General features: G+C 50.7%; 1 protein-coding gene across 2 annotated transcripts; it reads left to right on the forward strand.

Annotated features, from left to right (window-relative positions):
* The first annotated feature begins 488 nt into the window (after positions 1 to 488).
* Mocs1 (molybdenum cofactor synthesis 1) lies at positions 489 to 20,692 on the forward strand. 2 transcript variants are annotated; one of them, XM_021149203.1, is made up of 11 exons: positions 489 to 689; positions 5,400 to 5,526; positions 7,323 to 7,490; positions 11,563 to 11,727; positions 13,720 to 13,781; positions 14,055 to 14,166; positions 14,370 to 14,482; positions 14,882 to 14,992; positions 16,832 to 16,952; positions 17,414 to 17,476; positions 19,308 to 20,692. In XM_021149203.1, the coding sequence occupies exons 1-10, from the start codon at positions 567 to 569 to the stop codon at positions 17,467 to 17,469; spliced, it is 1,158 nt and encodes a 385-aa protein (XP_021004862.1). In that variant the 5' UTR covers positions 489 to 566; the 3' UTR covers positions 17,470 to 17,476; positions 19,308 to 20,692. The 2 variants fall into 2 exon arrangements, with proteins under 2 accessions (XP_021004862.1, XP_021004861.1); XM_021149202.1 differs by having other exon boundaries at positions 17,414 to 17,461.
* The last annotated feature ends 392 nt before the right edge of the window (positions 20,693 to 21,084 follow it).

Here is a 21,084-nt window from a genome sequence, read left to right on the forward strand (position 1 = left end):
AACTCTCACACGTTAAAAAAAAATAATTTAAAGAGTGAAAAAAGAAAATATTATTTTCATTGGAGTCAGAGTTGAAGGGCTGTAATCCCAGCACTCAGGAAGCAGATGCAGAAGGCTATCTGTAAATTTGAAGCCATCCTGGTCTACAAAGCGAGTTCCAGGGCAGCCAGGGTTATACCTTTGAGACACTGTGTAAGGGTCTCAACTCCCCTGTCTAACGAAAAGAAAAAAAAAAAAAGTAAGTATAACTTGCCTAGAAGTTTTCATGTCACCCCCTTTAAATTCTGCATCTAAAGACAGCTTAAATCCAAGACCAAGCAAAGGTGAAGGAAAAGAGCATAGCTCTCCCAGACTTGGCATTTCTGCACAAGAACACGCTTCGGTCCTGGAAGGGGGCGGAACGCGTGGACTACAACTTCCAGAGGGCCATGCGGAGAGGCACCCTCGCTGATTGGCTACTTGGGCGCCGCCCTCTGCTCCGCCCCTCCGAAATGACCCTGTTCCAGGTCCCGGGCTAGAGTGTTCTGGAGGCCCACTTCAGACCGGGTACTTCCTTTGCTGACTTCATGGCGGCGCGGCCTGCGTCCGGAATAGTGCGGCAGCTCCTGAGGTCCAATGCCCGGGGTTGCAGCTCGGGGGCTCCTGTGACGCAGCCCCGCCCCGGGGAGCCCTCGAGACCTACCAGGGAGGTGAGCCCACCCAGCCCGCCTGCACACACCTACCTGGAGGGCCACCCAAGCATGCCACCCTTATCTTCAGAATGCACTCTCTGTCCTGGAGGCTTCTTTTGGGGAGGACCCTGGGCACTCACTGCTGGGTCGCTTGAGTTCACTCCTGCCTAGCGAGAAGGACTCCTGTTTCCCCTGCACCCCCCTTCCCCGGAGGACCACCTAATAACAGGTAGCTGTGCTGCAGCAGGAAAAGGGGGTGCTATTAAGGAGTGAGTGTTAGGTTCCAGTGAGCTGTTCTAGCTTTCGCTTCCACCCAGTCTATTAAACATTATTCCTCACCTCCGGGGAGGAGGGTGCCAGTGCAGTCAGGTGTCCCCCGGACAACTGCTTCTTTGACAAGGTCTAAAAATATTGCTAGCCAGGTGTCCGGCACAGCCGGTTGTCACTTTGTTGTGGCAGGGTTCCATGACCTATCTTGTTTCTCTTGGGATGGGGTGGCCTCATTTGATGAGAAACAGAGCAAGACCAGGCTCCATGTTAAGGAGTTTCTGCCTGTCTTCATAGTGAGGGGCAGGGTCGTGTATCGAACTTCTCTGAGTGTTTCCAGTGACAGTAGGTCTTAAGTTTGTTGTTTTATCTAAATGGTTAGGGAAACCCGAGAAACTGTTCTATTTCGTTTCCATCCATCCACTTCTGTCTTCCAGGACTGAGCGTGAGGTCCCAGGACTCTGAATTTCACAATATTTGCCTCTCCCATCTTGCTCAAGACATAGGCAGGCTTATGTCAGAGCGTTCACTTCCTCAGACTTGCCTCTCTGAGATCCTCAGATAAAGCAGGCTTGTTGTTACAGGGCTCTCTAAACCCTTGAACTTTGTACTTGAGTGAAAGCGCTAGGATAGCCAAGGCCACTGTGGGAGCTCTTAAAAACCGATACTAGCAAAAAAGAATTTTTTCTTCCTCGTCATGGATTTTGTGCTTTTTGTGAGGAGGCCTGTGCAATGTGACTAGCTGATGGCCCCTTGGCTTCACACTCTCTCTTGGGGCACAGCAAGGCAGGACCTTAAACAGAACCACCTGTGCTAGCCTCTCCCCTGGGGTGCTGTATTAGGTCCTGTTGGGCACATCCTACCAGGGCAAGCAGTCATTCTGTCAGTGGCACCTCAGACATTGCGTTCTGCGTATCTCACTTGGGACCGTCTTCCTCTAATTGACAGTTCCTGGATGCTAGGTCTCCCTCCGCCTTTCTAAGTATTTCCTCCGGTGTTTCCCTCAGTGCATGCAGCCAGCCAAGCCAGCAAATGTCTCTTGGCTGCTTGAAGCACATCTAATGAGTCAGGTGGAGCAGTAGACAGAGCAAGGCCTAAGGAGACCTGTGATCTTATCTTTCGTTGGCCTCTAAGTTTACCTGGCTTCTAGTCTGTGCACTCACTTTCCCTTGCTTTCTGTCTATAAATCCAGAGGCTTAAACTGACTCACCTTGTACAGGGGCATAGGGCATGAGATCTGTAAGAGCATCTTAGAGGTGAGGTGAAATGAGGTATTCAGCTCCTTTATAGAACTGCCAGTGGGCAGGAGCAGAGGTGCAAAATCCGCCACCCTCGCCCTGCCTTCCTTTCCTCCAGGGACCCTCTGCCCTTCACAGTGCTCTGGTGGGCTGAGGTGGGGAGCCATGATGGATGCTCACTGGGCTTCCTGCGTGTCACGGTGTGGGTGTGAAAGAGAAGTGAATGTTAGGTGGGAGCTGGCTGTGCAGAGTGGAAAGGGGGTCTTGGGGCAGTCTAAGGACGGGTGGACAGCTTCCACAGGCGCCTAAGGGGAATGGAGAGGAGCGGCCGTCTTGGCCGAGGTACAACAGACAGCTTCCTGAACATTTAGTTCCGGCAAACCCTTTCCTTCTCTGGAACTCTACTCTGACTTTCTGGGGGGCAGAAAAGAGTTCTGGGCGGAGGCCTGAACCCACTGCCTGTGGTGGGGTTAAAGGACTCTAGGTGACTCAGGCCAAGACAAAGTCACCTAGCTATTCAGAGTTCTAGAAAAGAGCAAAAGCTGGCAGGTGGGTGTTGAAGACAGGAATTGGTGCAGGAGAAATCACGGGAGTGGTTCTGGAAGGAGAGCAGGGAGAACAGTGTTGGGAGTAGGGAGGACAGTGCTGGGGGGGGAGCAGGGAGGACAGCTGGAGGGAGCAGGGAGGACAATGTTGGGAGTAGGGAGAATGGTGCTGGGGGGAGCAGGGAGGACAGTGTTGGGGGAGTAGGGAGTATGGTGCTGGGGGGAGCAGGGAGAATGGTGCTGGGGGAGCAGCAAGGAGGATGGCACTGGGAAAGACTTTCCTTTTTGCTTTCGACTTACTCAGTTCCTTGAAATCCATGTCTCAGGGGAGTGGACTATGCTGGTCAGGAACCGGAGATGCAAAGACCCCCCACTCTTAGGTAACTGGGGAGAAAGCCATTTAACAAAGCTTGGGACAGTGTTTGCTAAATAGTTTGAGGTGTGTGTGTGTGTGTGTGTGTGTGTGTGTGTGTGTGGTATGTATGTTCAAGTGCATGTGCCCATGTCTTTGAAAGCCAGAAGACAATCTCAGGTCTCACTCCTCAGGTGACATCCACTTTGCTTTTGAGACAAGGTCTTTTATTGGTAACAAGGGCTTGGCAGTTTGGCTAGGATGGCTGGCCAGTGAGCATCAGGGATCCGCCCGTGCCTCTCTCCCTAGCTTTATAAGCATGGGTTCTGGTTATTGAACGCAGATCCCTGCAAAGCAGGCATTTGAATCCCCACCTCGGTTAATCTAATCTAGATAATCTCTTGCATACCTAGAGGGGCAACTTGATGATGTTAACCAGCCCAGATGGCAGTCACTTACTGATAGTTTGTAAGGGACCTCCAGTTGAATTAGATGGGCTTGTTTCCACTTTGCAGAAGAACAAGCTAAGCAGGCGCATCATGTCAGAGCCCGTGCCCAGCTGGAGCAAGCCAGGCTTGGCCACCATCCTCAAGAAGCCAAATGAGGCTGGGCAGTGGCAGCGCATGACTTTAATCCCAGCACTTGGGAGGCAGAGGCGGGTGGATTTCTGAGTTCAAGGCCAGCCTGGTCTACAGAGTGAGATCCAGGACAGCCAGTGCTACAGCCAGTGTCTCTTAAAAACCAAAAAGAAAAAGAAAAAAGAAAGAAAGAAGCCAAATGATTCAAATTAATAATGAAAAAACAGAAAAATGTAGTTTTATTCAATATGACCTTCTTTTCCTTCTCTTAGCTTGAGACTCCTGGGGAAAATTCCAGCTCCCTGGGGGAACCTCTTTTCAGAAATCCAGATAGACAGGGAGGAACACATTGTCTCTCTAGAATGTCCCCATCCTTCAGGCACTACCTACAAGCCATCTGTATCCGAAGATAGCTTTGAATGGGGCCCAACACAGAGTCATAACTTATAAAATGATGGGTGGTTGAGTGGGTGGGTAGGTGGGTGTTTTTTTGTTTGGGTTTGTTGTTGTTTTGTTTGCAAAACAGTTGTGTGGTTCTTGGGCAGATTAACTTTGTAGATGTCAGCATCCTGTTGCAACAGCCAAAGCCAAGGGCATGCCTGGAACTTAAAAGGATCCAGGCCCTTGGTCCATAGCGAGTACCAGATTTCAAAGTCTGCACTCAACCAGGACTGCTCCTGGCTTAAAAGGTTTCTCAGCCCTGCCTGCACAGTACAGAGTACAGGCACTCAGAGGAAGTCAACTTGTGCTGGTAAGACTCACCAGCTGTCCTGGAAGCTCTGTGGTAAACATGAGCCAGCATTGAGAACCTGGTACAGGGTTAAGCCATTTGGCAGAGACTAGCCTGGAAGTGATTCTGCACAGACCTAGATGTTACACAGTGCTCTGACACACTGTGGTCAGCATCCTTGGATGGGATGGGAGAGGGGGGTCCCACCACCTCCAGGAGACTGTAGGAAGTGGGGTGGGGTGGAAGTAGGTCTTAAGATGGGGGGGAGGGGAATGAGTCAGGGGTGGGGCTTCCTGTATCATGATAAATGTGCTTGGCCAGCTGGGAGGGAAGGGTGTGTGTGTTGGAGGGTTGGGCAATTGGCCAGCCCCTTAATTACTCCTTGGCCAGACTTGCTCTGGGGTTTCTGCTGAGTCATGCTTCTTGATCCTTTCACTCCCAATTCCTGGGTTTATTTTGGCTCCTCCCCATCTTTGCACAACTGCATGTTAAATTAGAGGGAGGAACACCTCTCGGCCATGAAGAACTGGGACCTGGAGTGATTCACTCACTCATGGCTGGATTCCCTCTAGCTGTTGATGGACAAGAAGGTGTCATTCTGCCCCAAACCTGTCTCCTAGGTAGCTCAGCTCTTGAAGTCTACACCAGTCTTCCCCTAGGCCACACAATGGCTGGCTAATCCTTCCTTTTGGCACTAGGTAAGGAATGCAAAATATAGGAGCTGCATAAAGAAAAATCTAGAATTCCCATGCACTTACACCCAGCTTGAACACACCTGGCTTATGCTAAATTCTGTAGTGAAGTTGTCTGCAGTCTTGGTGGGTAGAACTTTCCTTCAGTCAGGGAGAGGAGCAGTACCCCTTACTGTGGCTAACTGGAAGGGCTGGAGGTGCTGGGATGTAAGGAAGATGTAAGGCAGCTCATGTATGCGCTACCCCAGCTTGCCACACCGGGGCCATTTTGCCAGTCTCCCAGAGTCGGTAGCAAGGGCTCATGCTCCACGTCCCTGTCCTTGCAGGGGCTGTCCCTGAGGCTCCAGTTCCTCCAGGAGCATGCGGCTCCCTTCTCTGCCTTCCTCACGGACAGCTTTGGCCGGCAGCACAGTTACCTGCGGATCTCTCTCACAGAGAAGTGCAACCTCCGATGTGAGTCTCCCCCTGGGCATCCCCAGGCCACTGTCCCTCTGCCAGAGTGACACCTGCAGTCACTCCCAGTCAGCCCTTTCCTCCTTCCCACTCATCTCACCTCACTGACAGGCTGGTCAGCCTGGAGTGGCTACACAAGGCTGAAGTTAGCTTTCAGGTTATGGAAGCTAGGGGTCTCCTTGAGATTCGATTTGGAAATTGTGATCAGGTTTGGGGTAAAGAGTAGGTCTGGGGCCATGCTTCCTCTTCAGGGTTCTTTCCCAAGTCCAGGACATGGCCAAGGGTGTGGGTGTCGGGTTGGGGAAGTATGGCATTGCAGAGGAGCTGTAAATATAGTCATGGCCATGACCATGAGGTGCTCCTGTTCTGTGTTGGGCTAGCACCAGCCATACCGGCACACACAACTCACTGTGCGATCCCAGGGATGCTGGAGATTTACAGTGTGGGTCCACTTCCTTCCCTGTTATCCTCACCTGCTCCCTCCCCTCTGCACCCCTCCTGCCCCCCTCCACTATATTTCATACGTATTGAGTAAGTAAGCGCATGTGTCTTCGGTAAGTGTTTACCCAAACAGAATGTACCACACATGTGCTTTCTGGTTCTCACCGTCTCTTCCATCCTGAGAGTCCAGGTGTGCATTCTGTGTGAGTATTTGACACTGTGACTCAGATAGGCATTTCTAGTCTGCCGATAGTGTTACACGATGTTGATGTCTTCAGAATTCACACTGAGAACCTGGTAGCTGGGGTCCAAAGAAATAAACAAACACACACACACACACACACACACAAATTGCAGGGGGTCAGGAAGTGGTTGGGTTGGTAGAGCGTACCATGTAAGTATGAGACCCTGATTTCAACTTTCAGAATCCATGTTAAAATTTTTTTTAAAAAAAGGCAGGGCATGCATAGGGTGCTCTCTAAAAATCGCAGTGCTGGGAAGGCAGGTAGATGGACCCCTTCATTAGCTGATGATCCTAGCTGAGTCTGCACATGCCTGATAAAAGTAAGACCTTGTCTCCAAAAAATAAGATGGGGGAGTGACTGAGGAAGAGACCCCAGGTTGAACTTTGGCCTATACATCTGCACATGAGCACACACAGAATTGCAAAATGCCTCATCATGTTTTCTTTGTGATTTTGTGTTGGGCTGTGCTGATAGCTGCCTGGGGCCACAGATGACCCATTGACAGGGGTAGACATGCCTGTGAGTCTAGCAGACCAGCCTGACTCTTGGTAAAGGTGGAGAGTGATGGGAGGAAATGGTGTCCTCTACCCCCAACCCCATGCCTCTCGTCTTTATTCCACTCTGCTCCTTCATCTAGGCAAAGAGCCCCTAGGTTTTTCAAGCTGATGCAAATCTGTGCATAGGATAGACCCGGGGACACTGTGGTAACAGGACAGTGGCTTTCAGCAAGCCAAATCATTTTCTTCATCTTATGGCTTTCACAGAAAAGCCTACATTGCCACAACTAGACTGGCTGAGAATGGACTGTGCTGTCAGACATGGGACAAGGCCCTGGCCTTTCTAGGTTGGTCTGCCTGAGTGCCCTCAGATTAAAGCAACCAGTGACACAGGCATTCCCCTGCTCTGAGAGGCTCTGCTTTGGCCTAATTTATCTTCTTTAACCCAAGCCCTCAGCTCCATTATTGAGGGACATAAGGCCAGATTACAGGGAGATGAGAAATGCCTTTGTACCATTCAGATGGGGTTCAGGACAACTGTCAGTCTGTAGAGGAGCAGGACACCTGCCTGTCACACCTGTCTCCTACCTCTTCATCCCCTTTCTTTTCTCAGGCCAGTATTGCATGCCCGAGGAGGGTGTGTCCCTGACCCCCAAAGCTGACCTACTGACCACAGAGGAGATCCTGACCCTTGCCCGCCTCTTTGTGAAGGAAGGTGTGGACAAGATCCGTCTCACTGGTGGGGAGCCTCTCATCCGACCGGATGTGGTGGACATCGTGGGTGAGTTGGTCACGTGCCATTTCCTGTTCTTGTCTCCTGTCTCATCTAGCAGGACTCCACTGCTAACTCCTGCTTATCTGACAGCTGCCACTCATGCACACATTGAGCCCCGGAACACCTTCTAAGAGAGCTACTACTCATTCTTGTTCTGGTGAGGGATGCTGGCTAGGAGAGCGTCACCTCTTCCAGCGTCTCAGCTACTGGAGGCCAAGTCACAGTGGCTTGCTATGACATTGAGTTCAGAGTCCTCACAGGAGGCCCTGTGGCCAGGCTCCTGCTAGCCACTTCTCTGCCCCTTCCTTCCTCTCTGGCCATAGCATTCCCTTCGACAGGACCTTATAACTTGCCCTCTGTCATGTCCCTGCCCAAATTTGGTCAACTCAGCAAGGCCTTGGCCACTCTGCCTCTTTGTGTTCCTCCCAGAGCCTCTTCCCTCAGACTTGGCAAGGTGCCGACTGTGAACTAAATATGGGCTGTCACTGTTTTTGTTTTTGTTTTTAAGTTTCGTTTTAAATTGGTTTTTACTCTGTATCTAGGGGGTATGGGGGGGGGGGTGTGCACACAAGTGCTGTGTCCAAGGAGACCAGAAGAGGGCATCAGATCCCCTGAGCTGGAGTTACAGGGTGGTGAGCCACCTTCTGTGGGTACTGGGAACTGGACTCTAGTCCTCCGGAAGAGCAGTGTGTCTTTCCAAACCCTACACACAGCATGTGACTCTGAGGATCTTCCCTGCAGTGTTAAGAAGGACATTGCCAAATCTGTCTCTTGGTGGCTTTGTTGTCCTGCTGATGGTGAAGAGTTTGGTCCAACTTTGTTCAGTCCTTGCTTCTTTGAGGTAACCCATCTTTTTCTCTGAACGTTCCTAATGTTCCCTTTGTATCCGGTTTCCTTGAGTTTTAAGAAAGTACTGCATAGACCTTGAACAGACTCTTCCTTGTGCATCCTCTTGGCATTCAGTATAATTTCCCGTTCATAAAAAATCACTTCTCAGAAGCTCAGGTAAACTTCTGAGAAAAGCCCATTATTTGTTTAATACTTTGTTCTTTCCATTACCGTTTTTCTCTTTATGATCTCTATCATTGGGTATTACCCCATCTCTTTGCCAATTTAATATATATATGTGTATGTTAAAAATGTCATACACTTGCCTCATTATGGCCGATATTGTCACTTTAAGATACACACATATGCATATATGTATATTATAATGTACATATATGTGTGTATATATGTATGTATGCTTTTATACATATGTGTGTGTGGTGTATAATTTTCTTGTTTTAGACAAACTCTCCTTAGCCCCTGTTGGCCTCAAACTCCCATGTAACCTAGGATGGCCTTGAACTTCTGATCCTCTAGTGTAGGCACCATCAGCTAGCTTAAACTGCCCTTTGGTTTCAGATTTCTTCCTCCTTTTCTCTTGGGAGAGCCACTTGATTTTCTTCTGACTTCTCCTTCTGTGTCCACCCATATCCCTCTCGACTGTCTTTACGGTTAATCACTTTCAGGATTTCTCTGGGCAGATTAAAGATGCAGCCTTTGCAGGTGAGCTCAGCTAGTTTACAGGAGCTTGGGAAAGCCTGAGTTAGTCTATTGCTGTGTAGTGTCTTATGAAGAATGGGTGTGTTTACTTCTGAAGTGAAATGTGCTGTACTCTGATAATCACTGCTTTCTTTTCACTGACTTTGAAACTTGAGCCAGTTCTGCCCTTGAACCCCACCCAGGTGTCATAATGCAGGCTTGAGAGGCGAAGCCTCTTTCTCCTGGAATTTTATTTCATACCGTTAGTGTTTTTATTATTTTTATCTATTATAAGTATCATTGTGCGGATAAGGTTTTGTTTTGTGGTCTTGTTTGGGGTTTTCTGTTTCTTTGTTTCTGTCACCTTGACACAAGCTATGTCTTCTGGGAAGAGGTAACACCAGTCAAGGAATTACGTCTATAAGACTGACCAATAGACAAGTCTTAGGGCATTATGTTTATTAGTGATTGAGGTAGGAGGGCCCAGCCCATGGTGGGTGGGGCCATCCCAGGGCTGGTGGTCCTATAAGAAAGCAGGCTGAGCAAGCCATGAAGAGCATGCAGTAAGCAACATCCTTCCATGGCCTCTGCATCAGCTCCTGCATCCAGGTTCCTACCCTGTCCTGGCTGGGTTTGTGTGTCAACTTGACACAGCTGGAGTTATCACAGAGAAAGGAGCTTCAGTTGAGGAAATGCCTCCATGAGATCCAGCTGTAAGGCATTTTCTCAATTAGTGATCAAGGTAGAAAGGCCCCTTGTGGGTGGGACCGTCTCTGGGCTGGTAGTCTTGGGTTCTATAAGAGAGCAGGCTGAGCAAGCCAGGGGAAGCAAGCCAGTAAAGAACATCCCTCCATGGCCTCTGCATCAGCTCCTGCTTGAGTTCCAATCCTGACTTCCTTGGTGATGAACAGCAGTATGGAAGTGTAAGCCGAATAAACCCTTTCCTCCCCAACTTGCTTCTTGGTCATGATGTTTGTGCAGGAATAGAAACCCTGACTAAGACACTACCCTGAGTTCCTGCTCTTGTTGCTTTTGATGATGAACTGTCATATAGAACTGTGAGTGAAATAAACCCCTCCTTCTACAAGTTGCTTTTGGTCATAATGTTTCGTCACAGCAACAGTAGCCCTAACTAGGACACCTACCTTGTCAAAGAAAACTTGTTTATTATAGAAAAATATAGTTCTAGTTAACTTTTTAAAATCCAACTGCAAGCTAGTCATTGATTGAAAATATCCACCCTGAACATTTGACACTATATTACTAACTATAATGAAATACCTTTAGCAATGGATTTTATAGAGAGAACGGTCTCTTTGGATACTCAGGGTCAGGTGGGCTTCATGGATTCTGACTGTGGTGAAGGCTGGAGTGTGTATCTCAGTCTGTCTTGAGCCAGGATTCAGAGAGAGGATTCTCAGAGCTCTAGTCTGTTCTTAACCACCCCCTCCCCTGGCCATGGCCTAAGGACCTCTTATTAGATTCCACCTCTTGTCCAGCTCCACTACCTCCCCATAGCACCACTCCTGGACCAATCCTTTACCAACAGGCCTTTCCGAGACGCTGAACATCAGACCATAGCTCACGGTGCATCTTTCCCAGACAGTATTGGATCTGAGTGACCAGAAAGGGCATTTCCAGCCTCACAGTTTCCTTTCCTCTGTTCTTTTGCGTTCTCTAAGATTCCTTTTGCTCCGAGAGCTGGGAAGATGGTTGAGTCAGTAAAATGCCTACTGTGTGAGCATGAGAACCCGAGTTCATACATACCCCATCACCCATGGAAAAAAACAAGTATGGTGGAATATGCTCAGGTTATAGCGGTGCTGCTGAGTAGGGGCAGGGACAGGAGGATCTGTGGGGCTTGCTGCCCAGCCAGTCCAACCAAGCCAGTGACGTCCAGGTTCAGAGAGATGTCCTCATTCAAAGAACCAAGTGGAGGGTGATTGAAGAAGACCCCTATCATCAAGCCCTGGACTTCTGTCTTCAGCCCCTCAACTGTGCTTATTAACTTTGAAATTTAAGAACTCCCTTAATCTCTTGAGGCTTCTTTCCTTCCTTGTCTACTAAATGAGGAGCAGTCCCTGTTCTTCTTGGCTTTACTGAGCTAACCTCCTTACCAGAGCACCCAGCCCAGGGCAAGCACCCAGCCCTTCAGCTGATGGTTATCTTTATCCTGGTTTTTATTTATATGAGTGTCTGCATATGTGTTTGTGTGTGTGTATGTGTGTGTGTGTGCATGTGCGTGTGCATGTGCGCGTGCCACATGTGTGCCTGGTTCCTGGTGAGGCCAAAAGAATGCATCACCTCCCACTCCCCATCCCCAGATCTAGAGTTGCCCTGTGTGTGCTGGGAACTGAACCTGGCTTTTCTGCAAGAGAAACAAGTGGTCTCCGAGCTGAGCCATCTCCCCAGGCTCTCTCTTAGCCTGGCTTTTATTTCCACTCTCCTTACGAAGCCCAGCCTGGTTTGCAGGAGGTCCGCGTGGAGTAGTTTTGCCCTCCTGTTCTTCTCCCAGGGCAAACAGCCTAATGCAATCCTCTTATCTCTCCAGCCAGACTTCATGGGCTGGAAGGGCTGAGAACCATCGGCCTCACCACCAACGGCATCAACCTAGCCCGGCTGCTGCCCCGACTTCAGCAGGCAGGGCTCAATGCTGTTAACGTCAGCCTGGACACTCTGGTTCCCGCCAAGTTTGAGTTCATCGTCCGCAGAAAAGGTGATCGCAGGCAGGCTGAGGTGTGGTTCTCCCCAAGGATCTGACAGGGCTCTGTGTGTTTCTGTGGGGGAGTGGGAGGAGGGGTGCTCTGGGGGGTGTCACTTCCTCCTGGTGTCTGGATTATGGATGTGTGCTCAGTAAGGAATAAATACCAAGGCCAAGTTGTGTGCCTGGAGACAGGTGAGGCAGCTGATGTGGAAATGATCACCCTGAGCTGTCAGGCCCAGAGCACACTGGGTTCCTGTGCCATCTAGACATAAGCCTCAATTCCTCTCACTCTGCTTCAAATATTCTCACACGTGTCTCCCATGTGGTAGCTTCAGGGACCCTGTGATGGCAGATAGAACCAGCCTGGTGCTCTAGTCTCCTTAAGTCAGAGTCTGGCTTCTCTTACCCACGGGCACTCTACTTTTTGAATTTGGGGGTGTTGGCTGTCCATCACTGAGGGCTCTGGAAGGTGGGAGCAAGGCTAGGAAAGGCGGCTGTCCATCATCTTCTTTTGACCAGTGTCAGTACCAGCCGTACCCCCTCGCTTGTTCCTCAATACAGTTTTTTATGAATTTATATATTTATATATTTTATTTTGGGCTGGGGGACAGGTTTGTGTTTATGCATTTGCCGGTGCCTGTGCAGGTGGAGGCCAAAGGACAACCTCGGCTGTCGTTCCTCATGAGTTGTCCATGGGGAATCTTCTGAGATAGAATCTCTTGCTGGGATCTGGGATATACTGAGATAGATTACCTTGGTTGGCCAGGGAGCCCTGACTTTGCCTCTCCACCTCCCGGGGTTGGAATTACAAACACGCCATCACATCCAGCTCTTGACACATCCTGGGGATCAACCTCAGGTTCTCATGCCTTGGCTGCTGGAACGAAACGTAAAACCATGTCGAACATCCTCTGCCGATGTCTCGGTATCCACTGGAGTGCTGTTGGGAGGGAGAAAGCTCAGAGGGAGGGAGGTTCCTACCACATGCAATACAGAGCATGTGAGGACAGGATTTTGCTGGCCTAGGGCACAGAGAGCTTGGCTCTAAGGCACTCCCTCTGAGAGGGCTATGAACAGAGAGCAAGAGTTCTGGGAAGTGGGAAGTGAAAGGGACGCTTCAGACTGCCCCATCTCTGCATCATTCCCTCCTCTCCTGAGTCCTTCCTTAGTACAAGCCCCACCCCACAGCCGACATCAGGGTCTCAGACATCCAGTTTGTGCTCTGACCTTTCTCTGCCTCTGAGGGAACAGCTGTTGAGAACATGCCAGTGAGAGAGGTGCCTACATCCTACAAAGTAGTGTGTAATGACCTCAGCAGGGCCTCAGTTTCCCCGTGTAGGCTGGGCAGACAGCCAGATCATGGGTCAGCTAACTGTGGCCCATAGGCCACATCCAGGCCATGGAGCCAGGAGTGTGTTTTACAGATAACATTTATAATCATTAATTATTGAGAGCATGACCGGTGAACCCCAATTAAACAACTGTATCCCCAAGAAAACAGTCATTTCTCTGTCCCATGTAATAAAACCGTGCATTGGACTGGTGAGTTAGTGAATAAAGTAATTCTATAATTCCAAGAACCCAGTACCCTCTTCTGGCCTTCATGAGCACCAAGGACAGGTGGTGCAGACAAACATGCAGGCCAAACAGCCACATATGCAATATGAAATAAAGAAAGAACAAATCGAGGGAGACAGTTGCAGAGAGACACCCTCCACTTGTGCACACATACACCCCACAAATACATGAACGTGCACATGCCTACATACCCGCAAAAATAAATAAATAAATAAATGTTAATAGAAACAAAAATCGTATTGCTATACTCTGAATTTAGGACAAACAAGACTCATTCATATACCAAGTCTGGGAGCTGCCTCTTGGCTTGCATAGCCTGAGATGCTTGCTGTCTGACTCATGGGAGGAAACTTGTTCCATGTAACCATGGCCATTCACTGGAGAAGGGGGGGGAGTCCCTGAATCTCTGCTCCTTCCTCTCCGCAGGCTTCCACAAGGTTATGGAAGGTATCCACAAAGCCATCGAGCTGGGTTACAAGCCTGTGAAGGTGAGGGCCTATCACTCTTGCTGACTCCTGCCTTCCTTCCTGACCTTGGTTCCGTGACACCTGGCCATGTATCTCCCACTACTTCCTGCCAAATTACCCCTAATCCCCACTTCTCCCCGGTTGGGGGCAGAAAAAAAGCAGTGGCCTTTCCCCTCTGGAACACTGGGTGTCAAGAGCCAAGGGCTGGGTCCTGACCAGGTGCCCCGCCCCCTGAGCTCACCCTCATGAGAGCATGCTGCAGACAGCTCTCACTACGCATTTCTCCTTGGCCAGGTGAACTGTGTGGTTATGCGAGGCCTGAATGAAGACGAGCTGCTGGACTTTGTGGCCCTGACAGAGGGCCTTCCCTTGGACGTGCGCTTCATTGAGTACATGCCGTTTGACGGTGAGTGACAAGGGGTTTGGTGGGGGGGGGAAGGGGTGGCTGGGCCTCAGGGCTGTCCCTGGTACGGCTGAAACCTCGGGTGGCTGCTGGGAGGGATGGTGTGGAACATTCTGGAGTCAAGTCTGGATGTGATTTGATCCTTGGGCAGGGTCCCTTTCATCTCTGGTTCAAAAGCTCCCCCTGCCACCTGCAACTAAATACAGGCAACAAGTGGAACTTCAAGAAGATGGTTAGCTACAAGGAGATGCTGGACACCATCCGACAGCGGTGGCCAGGGCTGGAGAAGCTGCCGGAGGAGGACTCGAGCACTGCCAAGGTTGGGGAACAGGAGGGTAGGCCTGGGGGATGGTCTTGCCATCATCAGAGTTGGTGGGGTGCTGCTGTGAGCTCAGAGTGTAGCAGGGTGTTCAACAATGCCCTGGTTGCTTAAAAGAGCAGCCTAGATGGGGATGGGTAAGACTAAGCAACATCAGAGGCCAGGTTTCTGCAGGTAAATCCTGTCTCTCTCCTCCACACAGGCTTCTTTAGGCCTCCCATCCACATATACTTGCATCCATAGCAACTTTTCTCCAGAGCAAGCCAGGCAGAGGCAGGGGCTCATGAGTCAACCACCACACTAAAGAGAGCTGCAGAGCAGGGTCCTGACATCAGCCAGTGGGATCTTGGGAGTGAGGGATAGCCTACCCTCACCCTCCCACTGCCCTTCTCCCCCTAGGCCTTTAAGATCCCTGGCTTCCAGGGTCAGATCAGCTTCATCACATCCATGTCAGAGCATTTCTGTGGGACCTGCAACCGGTTGCGCATCACAGCTGATGGGAACCTCAAGGTGAGCAGTTCCACCCCTCCTACCCCAAGGACTCCTCGCTACCCAGTTCTCTCACATTCCACCATTATGTCATCATGGTTAGCCTCTTCCTCTCAGCCAGGGGCTCACTTCTGAAGCTAGCACCCAATACTCACTTGGCTCATTGCCATGCTCTGTGTCCTGCCCTGTGCCTATGGAAAGGTCCATTTCCTTAAGGCCATAAGAACTCATTGCCAAATTCAAAGAGGTCCCATGTGTGTCAGTGCTGGCCAGTGAGAATGATGGGCCTTGAGGAAAGGTTGGGATCTGGACTCACACTGCTTGATATCAGATCTGAAGGTCCACACTGTTGAGAGCTGTGATTCAGAACAGTTTCTGACTGTAGGGAGCAAAGTAAAGTCTCTGAATAAGAGGGAGACATGACCTCATCTTCATTGGATTTAAACTTAAGCTCAGTAAAAGGCCATTGAGCAATGATGAAGACAGAGGTGTGTGAGGGTGATGATGTGAGGTTGTACTGAGGAGACAGCTCTGTGCAATCACGGGGACCCAAGTTTGGACCTCCAGCTCCCATGCAGAAAGCCAAGCATGGCTGCATGCTTGCAATCCCATCGAGGTCACTATGGGAAATGTAAAATAGGTGTCTAAAGAGAAACGGAACGCTTATTTAGAGAGAGTTATGGTTAAGGGACATTGAGGGATTCTGAGGCGCAACAGCCAACAGCTGGCCCCACCTCAGTGGGAGATGTAGGAAGCAGTGTCACAGGGTCCAGTGAGGCTGAAGCCTTGAGGGAAGGGGGCTGGGGTTTCAGCTGTAGAAGGAAGCAGCTGCTGCCAGAGATGAGGGAACAGGGGAAAGCCAGAGCCTTCTCTTCCTTCCTCCTGAACTCCCAGGCAGAAGGCAGCACAGGAAGCCCACAGGAGAAGTCTATGGAGGACTCAACCTAGTATTGTCAGTGAAGGGCAGAGAGGAACGGGGCCCTGTGATGAAGGAAGGGGGGATGCCCAGGATACTGGAGAAGCTGGGCCTTCTATCTGAGAGCCCTGACTTCTTCAGAGTTCTGCCCTCCCTGTCTTTTCAAACGTTCTTCTGTGTCTCAGCGCACAACTGACATACAGAAGGCTCTGTGGCAGCATCGCTGTAGGTTTTCTAAGCTATCATATCCCCATCCCTATTTCCATCCCCGTCACCATGACTGAGGCAAGACTGAGGGGCCACAGGATGGCATCTCCGGCCAGGTGTGATGACTCACGCCTGTGATCCCAGCACTCGGGAGTCAGATGGAAGAGGGCACTGTCAGTCCCAGGCCATCTTGGACTATATAGCCTGAGCTCAAGACTGAGTCTCTGCCTCAGAAACAAACCAAAACCCCAAACCTGTTGTCTTCAATATCACTCAGCTGTGTAGTTACCAAGCGGGGACCATCAACCAAGTCAGGGACAGCGCAGGCACTTGTGTCCATACTGAATGGGACCAGGAAGGGCTGATGGGAAACAAGATGTGTGTACCACCTCTAGGGTGCTCAGCTCCTCTTGGTTGGGGTCCCCTCTCATGGTGCTGCCATCCCCATCAGGTATCTCAGGATAGCAGCAGCCCTGCTTCTTAGTTCTCCCTTTGTATCTTTTTAAATTCTCAACGAACACTGTACAGTCTTAAAGGAATATGATTTTGCCTCTTGCTTGTCCAGCCTCTCTGGCCCCTCCATGCAGGGTTTTCTGTCTCTCACGGCCCTGGATCCTGTCTCTAGTGTGATCCTGCTGTGGGAGGCATGAACACAGCCTGTTAGCTGGGTAGAGCTAGCAGCTTAGAAGCTGGAGGCAGAGGCTCTGGGATGAGGTGGCTGTTCTCATTCACAACAGGTCTGCCTCTTCGGGAACTCTGAGGTGTCACTGCGGGACCACCTGCGGGCGGGGGCCTCTGAGGAGGAGCTGCTGAGAATCATTGGGGCCGCAGTGGGTAGGAAGAAGCGGCAGCATGCAGGTAGGGGCTGGACAGGAGTGGGCTGGGTCAGTGGGAGGAAGTGGGGAGGGAGGAGTAGAAGGATGAACAATGCTGGGCCAAGGCTACCCACTCTAAATGTAGGTCTGGCCTCTGCCCATTTCCGTTGGAACTTTGAACTTAGGGTGTGATGGATGTTATTCTTTGAGGAAATTGACATAGCATTGGCAGCACAGGGAACCCCCAGATTCTCCAGGAGTATTTTATCATGTTGAGAGATACCACTGGCTCCCTGGATTCCCATGCATTGTCTTTGGGAGAGAGGGAATACCAGGTCCCTGGGCATTTCGAGACTGGGTAGCCTTGCAGCAATGTACATGAGGGGTTTGACAGGACGCCTGTGGCTGTGCACAGGGTGTTTAGGGCAAATTCATCCACCCATGCCATTCACTCCTGTCTCTCCTCCCTTGCTTCCCTCCCTGCCCATCCCTCCCTAATGCCAGGCATGTTCAATATTGCCCAGATGAAGAACCGGCCCATGATCCTCATCGGTGGGTGACCTATCAGTACGTAACTGTTCACCCTTGTCATTGGGGGGGATCCTGTGGGGTGGGGGACAGACTCCCTCTGTGAGGCAATCCCTGTTCTGCCCTTAATGGTCTACTTTTTTAAAAAAAATCCCTACCTTTATCTTTTCCAAAACTTTCCATGTCTGCTGTTCCCTGCCCATAGCAACCCCCTCACCTTTAGACTATAGAATGGCAAAGCCCCTCTCTGGAAGTCAAGGCAGGGGCTCCTACATCCCTGCTGCTCACTGAGTTGGCTATTCCCGGAGAGTGGAGCTCCTAGTTCAAATAGAGAGCTCCTCAGCTATGGAATCTCTCAACAGGACACAGCTGTCCCTTCTCTGCCACGTGGAATGCTAGTGCATGTGTGTGGCCCCTCAGTTGCCTCAAGCAGGCATACATTGAGATAGCTCTCTGAATATGCAAGATTTGAACTTGCCAGTTCCTTAACTCCAGGGACTGTATGCACTATGTATATGTGTGTGTGTGTGTGTGTATACATATGTGATATATATTATATATATTTATATATAATATATATAAATTATAGGATGCTTCTTCAAGTGAGGACCTCACTTCATAAAGCTCTGGGTGGTGTCCTGTCCTGAGAAACTGAATTGGTCCCTGAGGATCTAGGAAGGCCACTGCTATTCTGCTCAGTGCCAGATGGTCCCAGATGAGCCTGACCCCCTAGGTCACACCCACTCTTCTGAATTAGAACATTGGGATGGAGAAAGCACTAGGCAAACCTGAAGGGAATGGTTCCTTCCTCTGAAGCTTGGAGCACAGTGGCCCCAGTAGCCCAGAGGCCCAGAACAAAGTAGATTCCACGAGCCAGAGATGGCCCAATGTCCACCCCAGCACCACGACCACCCAGAGCAGTAGGGATGGGACACAAAGAAGCATTCTCCTGGGGAAGGCATCTTAGTCATCTCTCTTCCCCGTTATCTCCCCAACACTGGGTCTTAGTCTAGGCTTCTGCATCTTCGCAGCCAGGAATGGGAGCACCTTACTGGCCCTCCCTCAGACAGGCGAGTCTCAGAGCATGCCAGAAAAGGAGACATTAGGGAGGCCGTTAACCTCACACGGATTCGCTTAACTGAAATGTGTGGAGTGACTAGATTGGCCTGGTTTTCATAAAACAAGAGTTGCCTGGGTCAGGGCCTCTCTGACGCCCCATGAGCCTGTGAACCACTTAGAGATCCTTTTGGTTCTGTGTTGGTAGGGCCATGGTGGTTGTATCCACTCCCGTGTGCTGCTGATCATGGTGAGGACATCAGCTTTCTATCTGTTCTTTGGGAAACAGCAGTCTGCAGCATCCCCAAGGTTCCTTGAATCTGGGAACCAGTCTGACTTGATGTCCTTGTAGGGATTGGCAGCGTTTAAGTAGATGAACTGTAATGCTTGATGTCCTACCTGTCAATGGCATGATCGCTGTTGCTTCTCCATCAAAGGAATCAAAGTGAATATATCCATGGTGGGTGATCCAGGGCGAGACCTAGCTAGTTTTAGGGAAATGAATGGCTAGCAAAGCTATTTGATCCTTCAGGCCTTAGGAATGCCACAGGAAAGCTTTGGGACAGAGTTCAGAAGCACAGGGAGCTGGAATTGATCTTAGGGAGCCAGAAGTGATCTCGTTCTACCAATGCTGGGGAGCACAAACCAAATTGGGCGGCTTCTGTTCAGTTCCTTCTCTGTCTGCCTTTGTTCTTCCTTTTTCCCCCAGTATGAACAAGAAATCATGGCGGGGCAGGAGCAGGGCAGGAGAAGAGGTGGAGAAAGGACTGCTTTGGGGGCTTAGTCTCTTTTCTCTTCCCTTCTTGCTTTTCAGGGGTACTTTTGATGCTTCAAGATTCCCCACCAGCTCGTTGGAGCAATTTCTCCTGGGATCCCCTCCGTGTTCGGAATCCAAGTGCCAGACAGTGTCTCTCTGACCAGATGGCATCTTTGTGGAAGAGACACTGCATCCCCACGGCCCTTCCTCTGTCTCAGCAGTGCCTAGGGTCTGGCTCCCCTCAGAGACACTACAGCTCCTATCCAGACCCTGACACTCACTCAAAGTGCCTTAGCACAGGGTCCCAGGCCCCTGATGCCCCCTCGGGTCCAGGGCCGACCTCAAATCAGCTAACTCATGTGGATTCAGCAGGGCGGGCATCTATGGTAGATGTGGGTGGGAAGCCGGAGACAGAGCGGGTGGCTGTGGCCTCTGCCATGGTTCTTCTTGGACCCGTGGCCTTCAAGCTTGTCCAGCAGAACCAACTGAAGAAGGGCGATGCTCTGGTGGTGGCCCAGCTGGCTGGAGTCCAGGCAGCCAAGCTAACCAGTCAGTTGATCCCCCTCTGCCACCATGTGGCCCTGAGCCATGTGCAGGTGCACCTGGAGCTAGACAGCACACGCCACGCTGTGTTGATCCAGGCATCCTGCCGGGCCCGGGGTCCCACCGGGGTAGAGATGGAGGCGCTGACCTCGGCTGCCATGGCTGCCCTGACGGTGTATGACATGTGCAAGGCAGTCAGCAGGGACATTGTGGTGACAGAGGTAAAGCTCATTAGTAAGACTGGAGGGCAGCGGGGAGACTTCCATCGGGCTTAGAGTGCCACACTCTCCAGTCATGTCTCCCAAGGGGATGCAATTCAGGCTGAGGAAAAGATGTCACATTCCTCCAAATCTAGTGATTAGACCTAGGATCACCCTGTCTCTTTACCACTAACCTATGAGGTGTCGTCACCAGAAGACACCTGAGGCCTTGACACCTTCCAGGACTCTGGCAATGGGAGTTTCGATACTGGATACCCAAAACACACACACACACACACACACACACACACACACAAACGTCATATTGCTCAGGTTGTTTCAGACAGACAGCTTTATGCAGCCCTTCTCATGTAGGGTCCTCTCTTCTCTTCCCCGGGGAGAGAATAAGGGCTCATTAAGCAGAGGAACCCGCTTTGAGGAAGGAAAAGCACAAACTCCCTAAGGAATGTATCACAGACCGCCGACCCCCACCCCCGTCTCCGGCCCTCTCTTCCGACAGGATGCACACTTGTGGACCACAACCCTAAGGTCTTGTGCCAGCATCTACCCACACCTGGTTCTGTTCACTGTGGTCTGCCCACACCTCTCTACTCTGGCATGTGTCAGGGAAAGGGGCGTTGAAGGTGACCTTTACCCTCACAGCATACCAATAAACCACGGTGCCAGCTTTGGAGGTGAGGATTGAGGACTCTTTGTCAAGAAGGCACCCAAGTGCTCACTGTTACCACATGACCACCTCATGAGCACCCATTAGCCACATTCTAAAACACTCCCTAAAGGATGGGCAGGGGGTGGAGAAGGACCCTAGAAAGGCCAAAGGACATAGTCTCTGCACCCAGAGGTAAATCCAGAATGCACCATCCTAAGGCAGTTGGATAGATGGGAGTCCCAGACTCAGCTGTAGCTATCACAAGTGCTCAGAGCTAAGGCTTGGGAAGCAGAGACTCCTGGAGCTGAGACTTGAGAAGCAGAGACTCGTAGTTGACGCACCCCAAACAGTGGCCTGGCATGACAGCTTCTCTCAGATGGAGGAGATGCCCTCTGCCCTGTACAGAGGTATGTATGGTGAT

The sequence above is a fragment of the Mus caroli genome, chromosome 17, assembly GCF_900094665.2.
Source record: "Mus caroli chromosome 17, CAROLI_EIJ_v1.1, whole genome shotgun sequence".
In the NCBI taxonomy this organism is placed as follows: domain Eukaryota; kingdom Metazoa; phylum Chordata; class Mammalia; order Rodentia; family Muridae; genus Mus; species Mus caroli.

Bases quoted from the DNA above. Each gene is read 5' to 3' on its own strand.
- Mocs1 (XM_021149202.1), top strand. From the start codon at position 567: ATGGCGGCGCGGCCTGCGTCCGGAATAGTGCGGCAGCTCCTGAGGTCC. The intron at 13,782-14,054 runs GTGAGGGCCTAT...CTCCTTGGCCAG, and splicing joins TGGGTTACAAGCCTGTGAAG to GTGAACTGTGTGGTTATGCG. The intron at 14,483-14,881 runs GTTGGGGAACAG...TTCTCCCCCTAG, and splicing joins AGGACTCGAGCACTGCCAAG to GCCTTTAAGATCCCTGGCTT.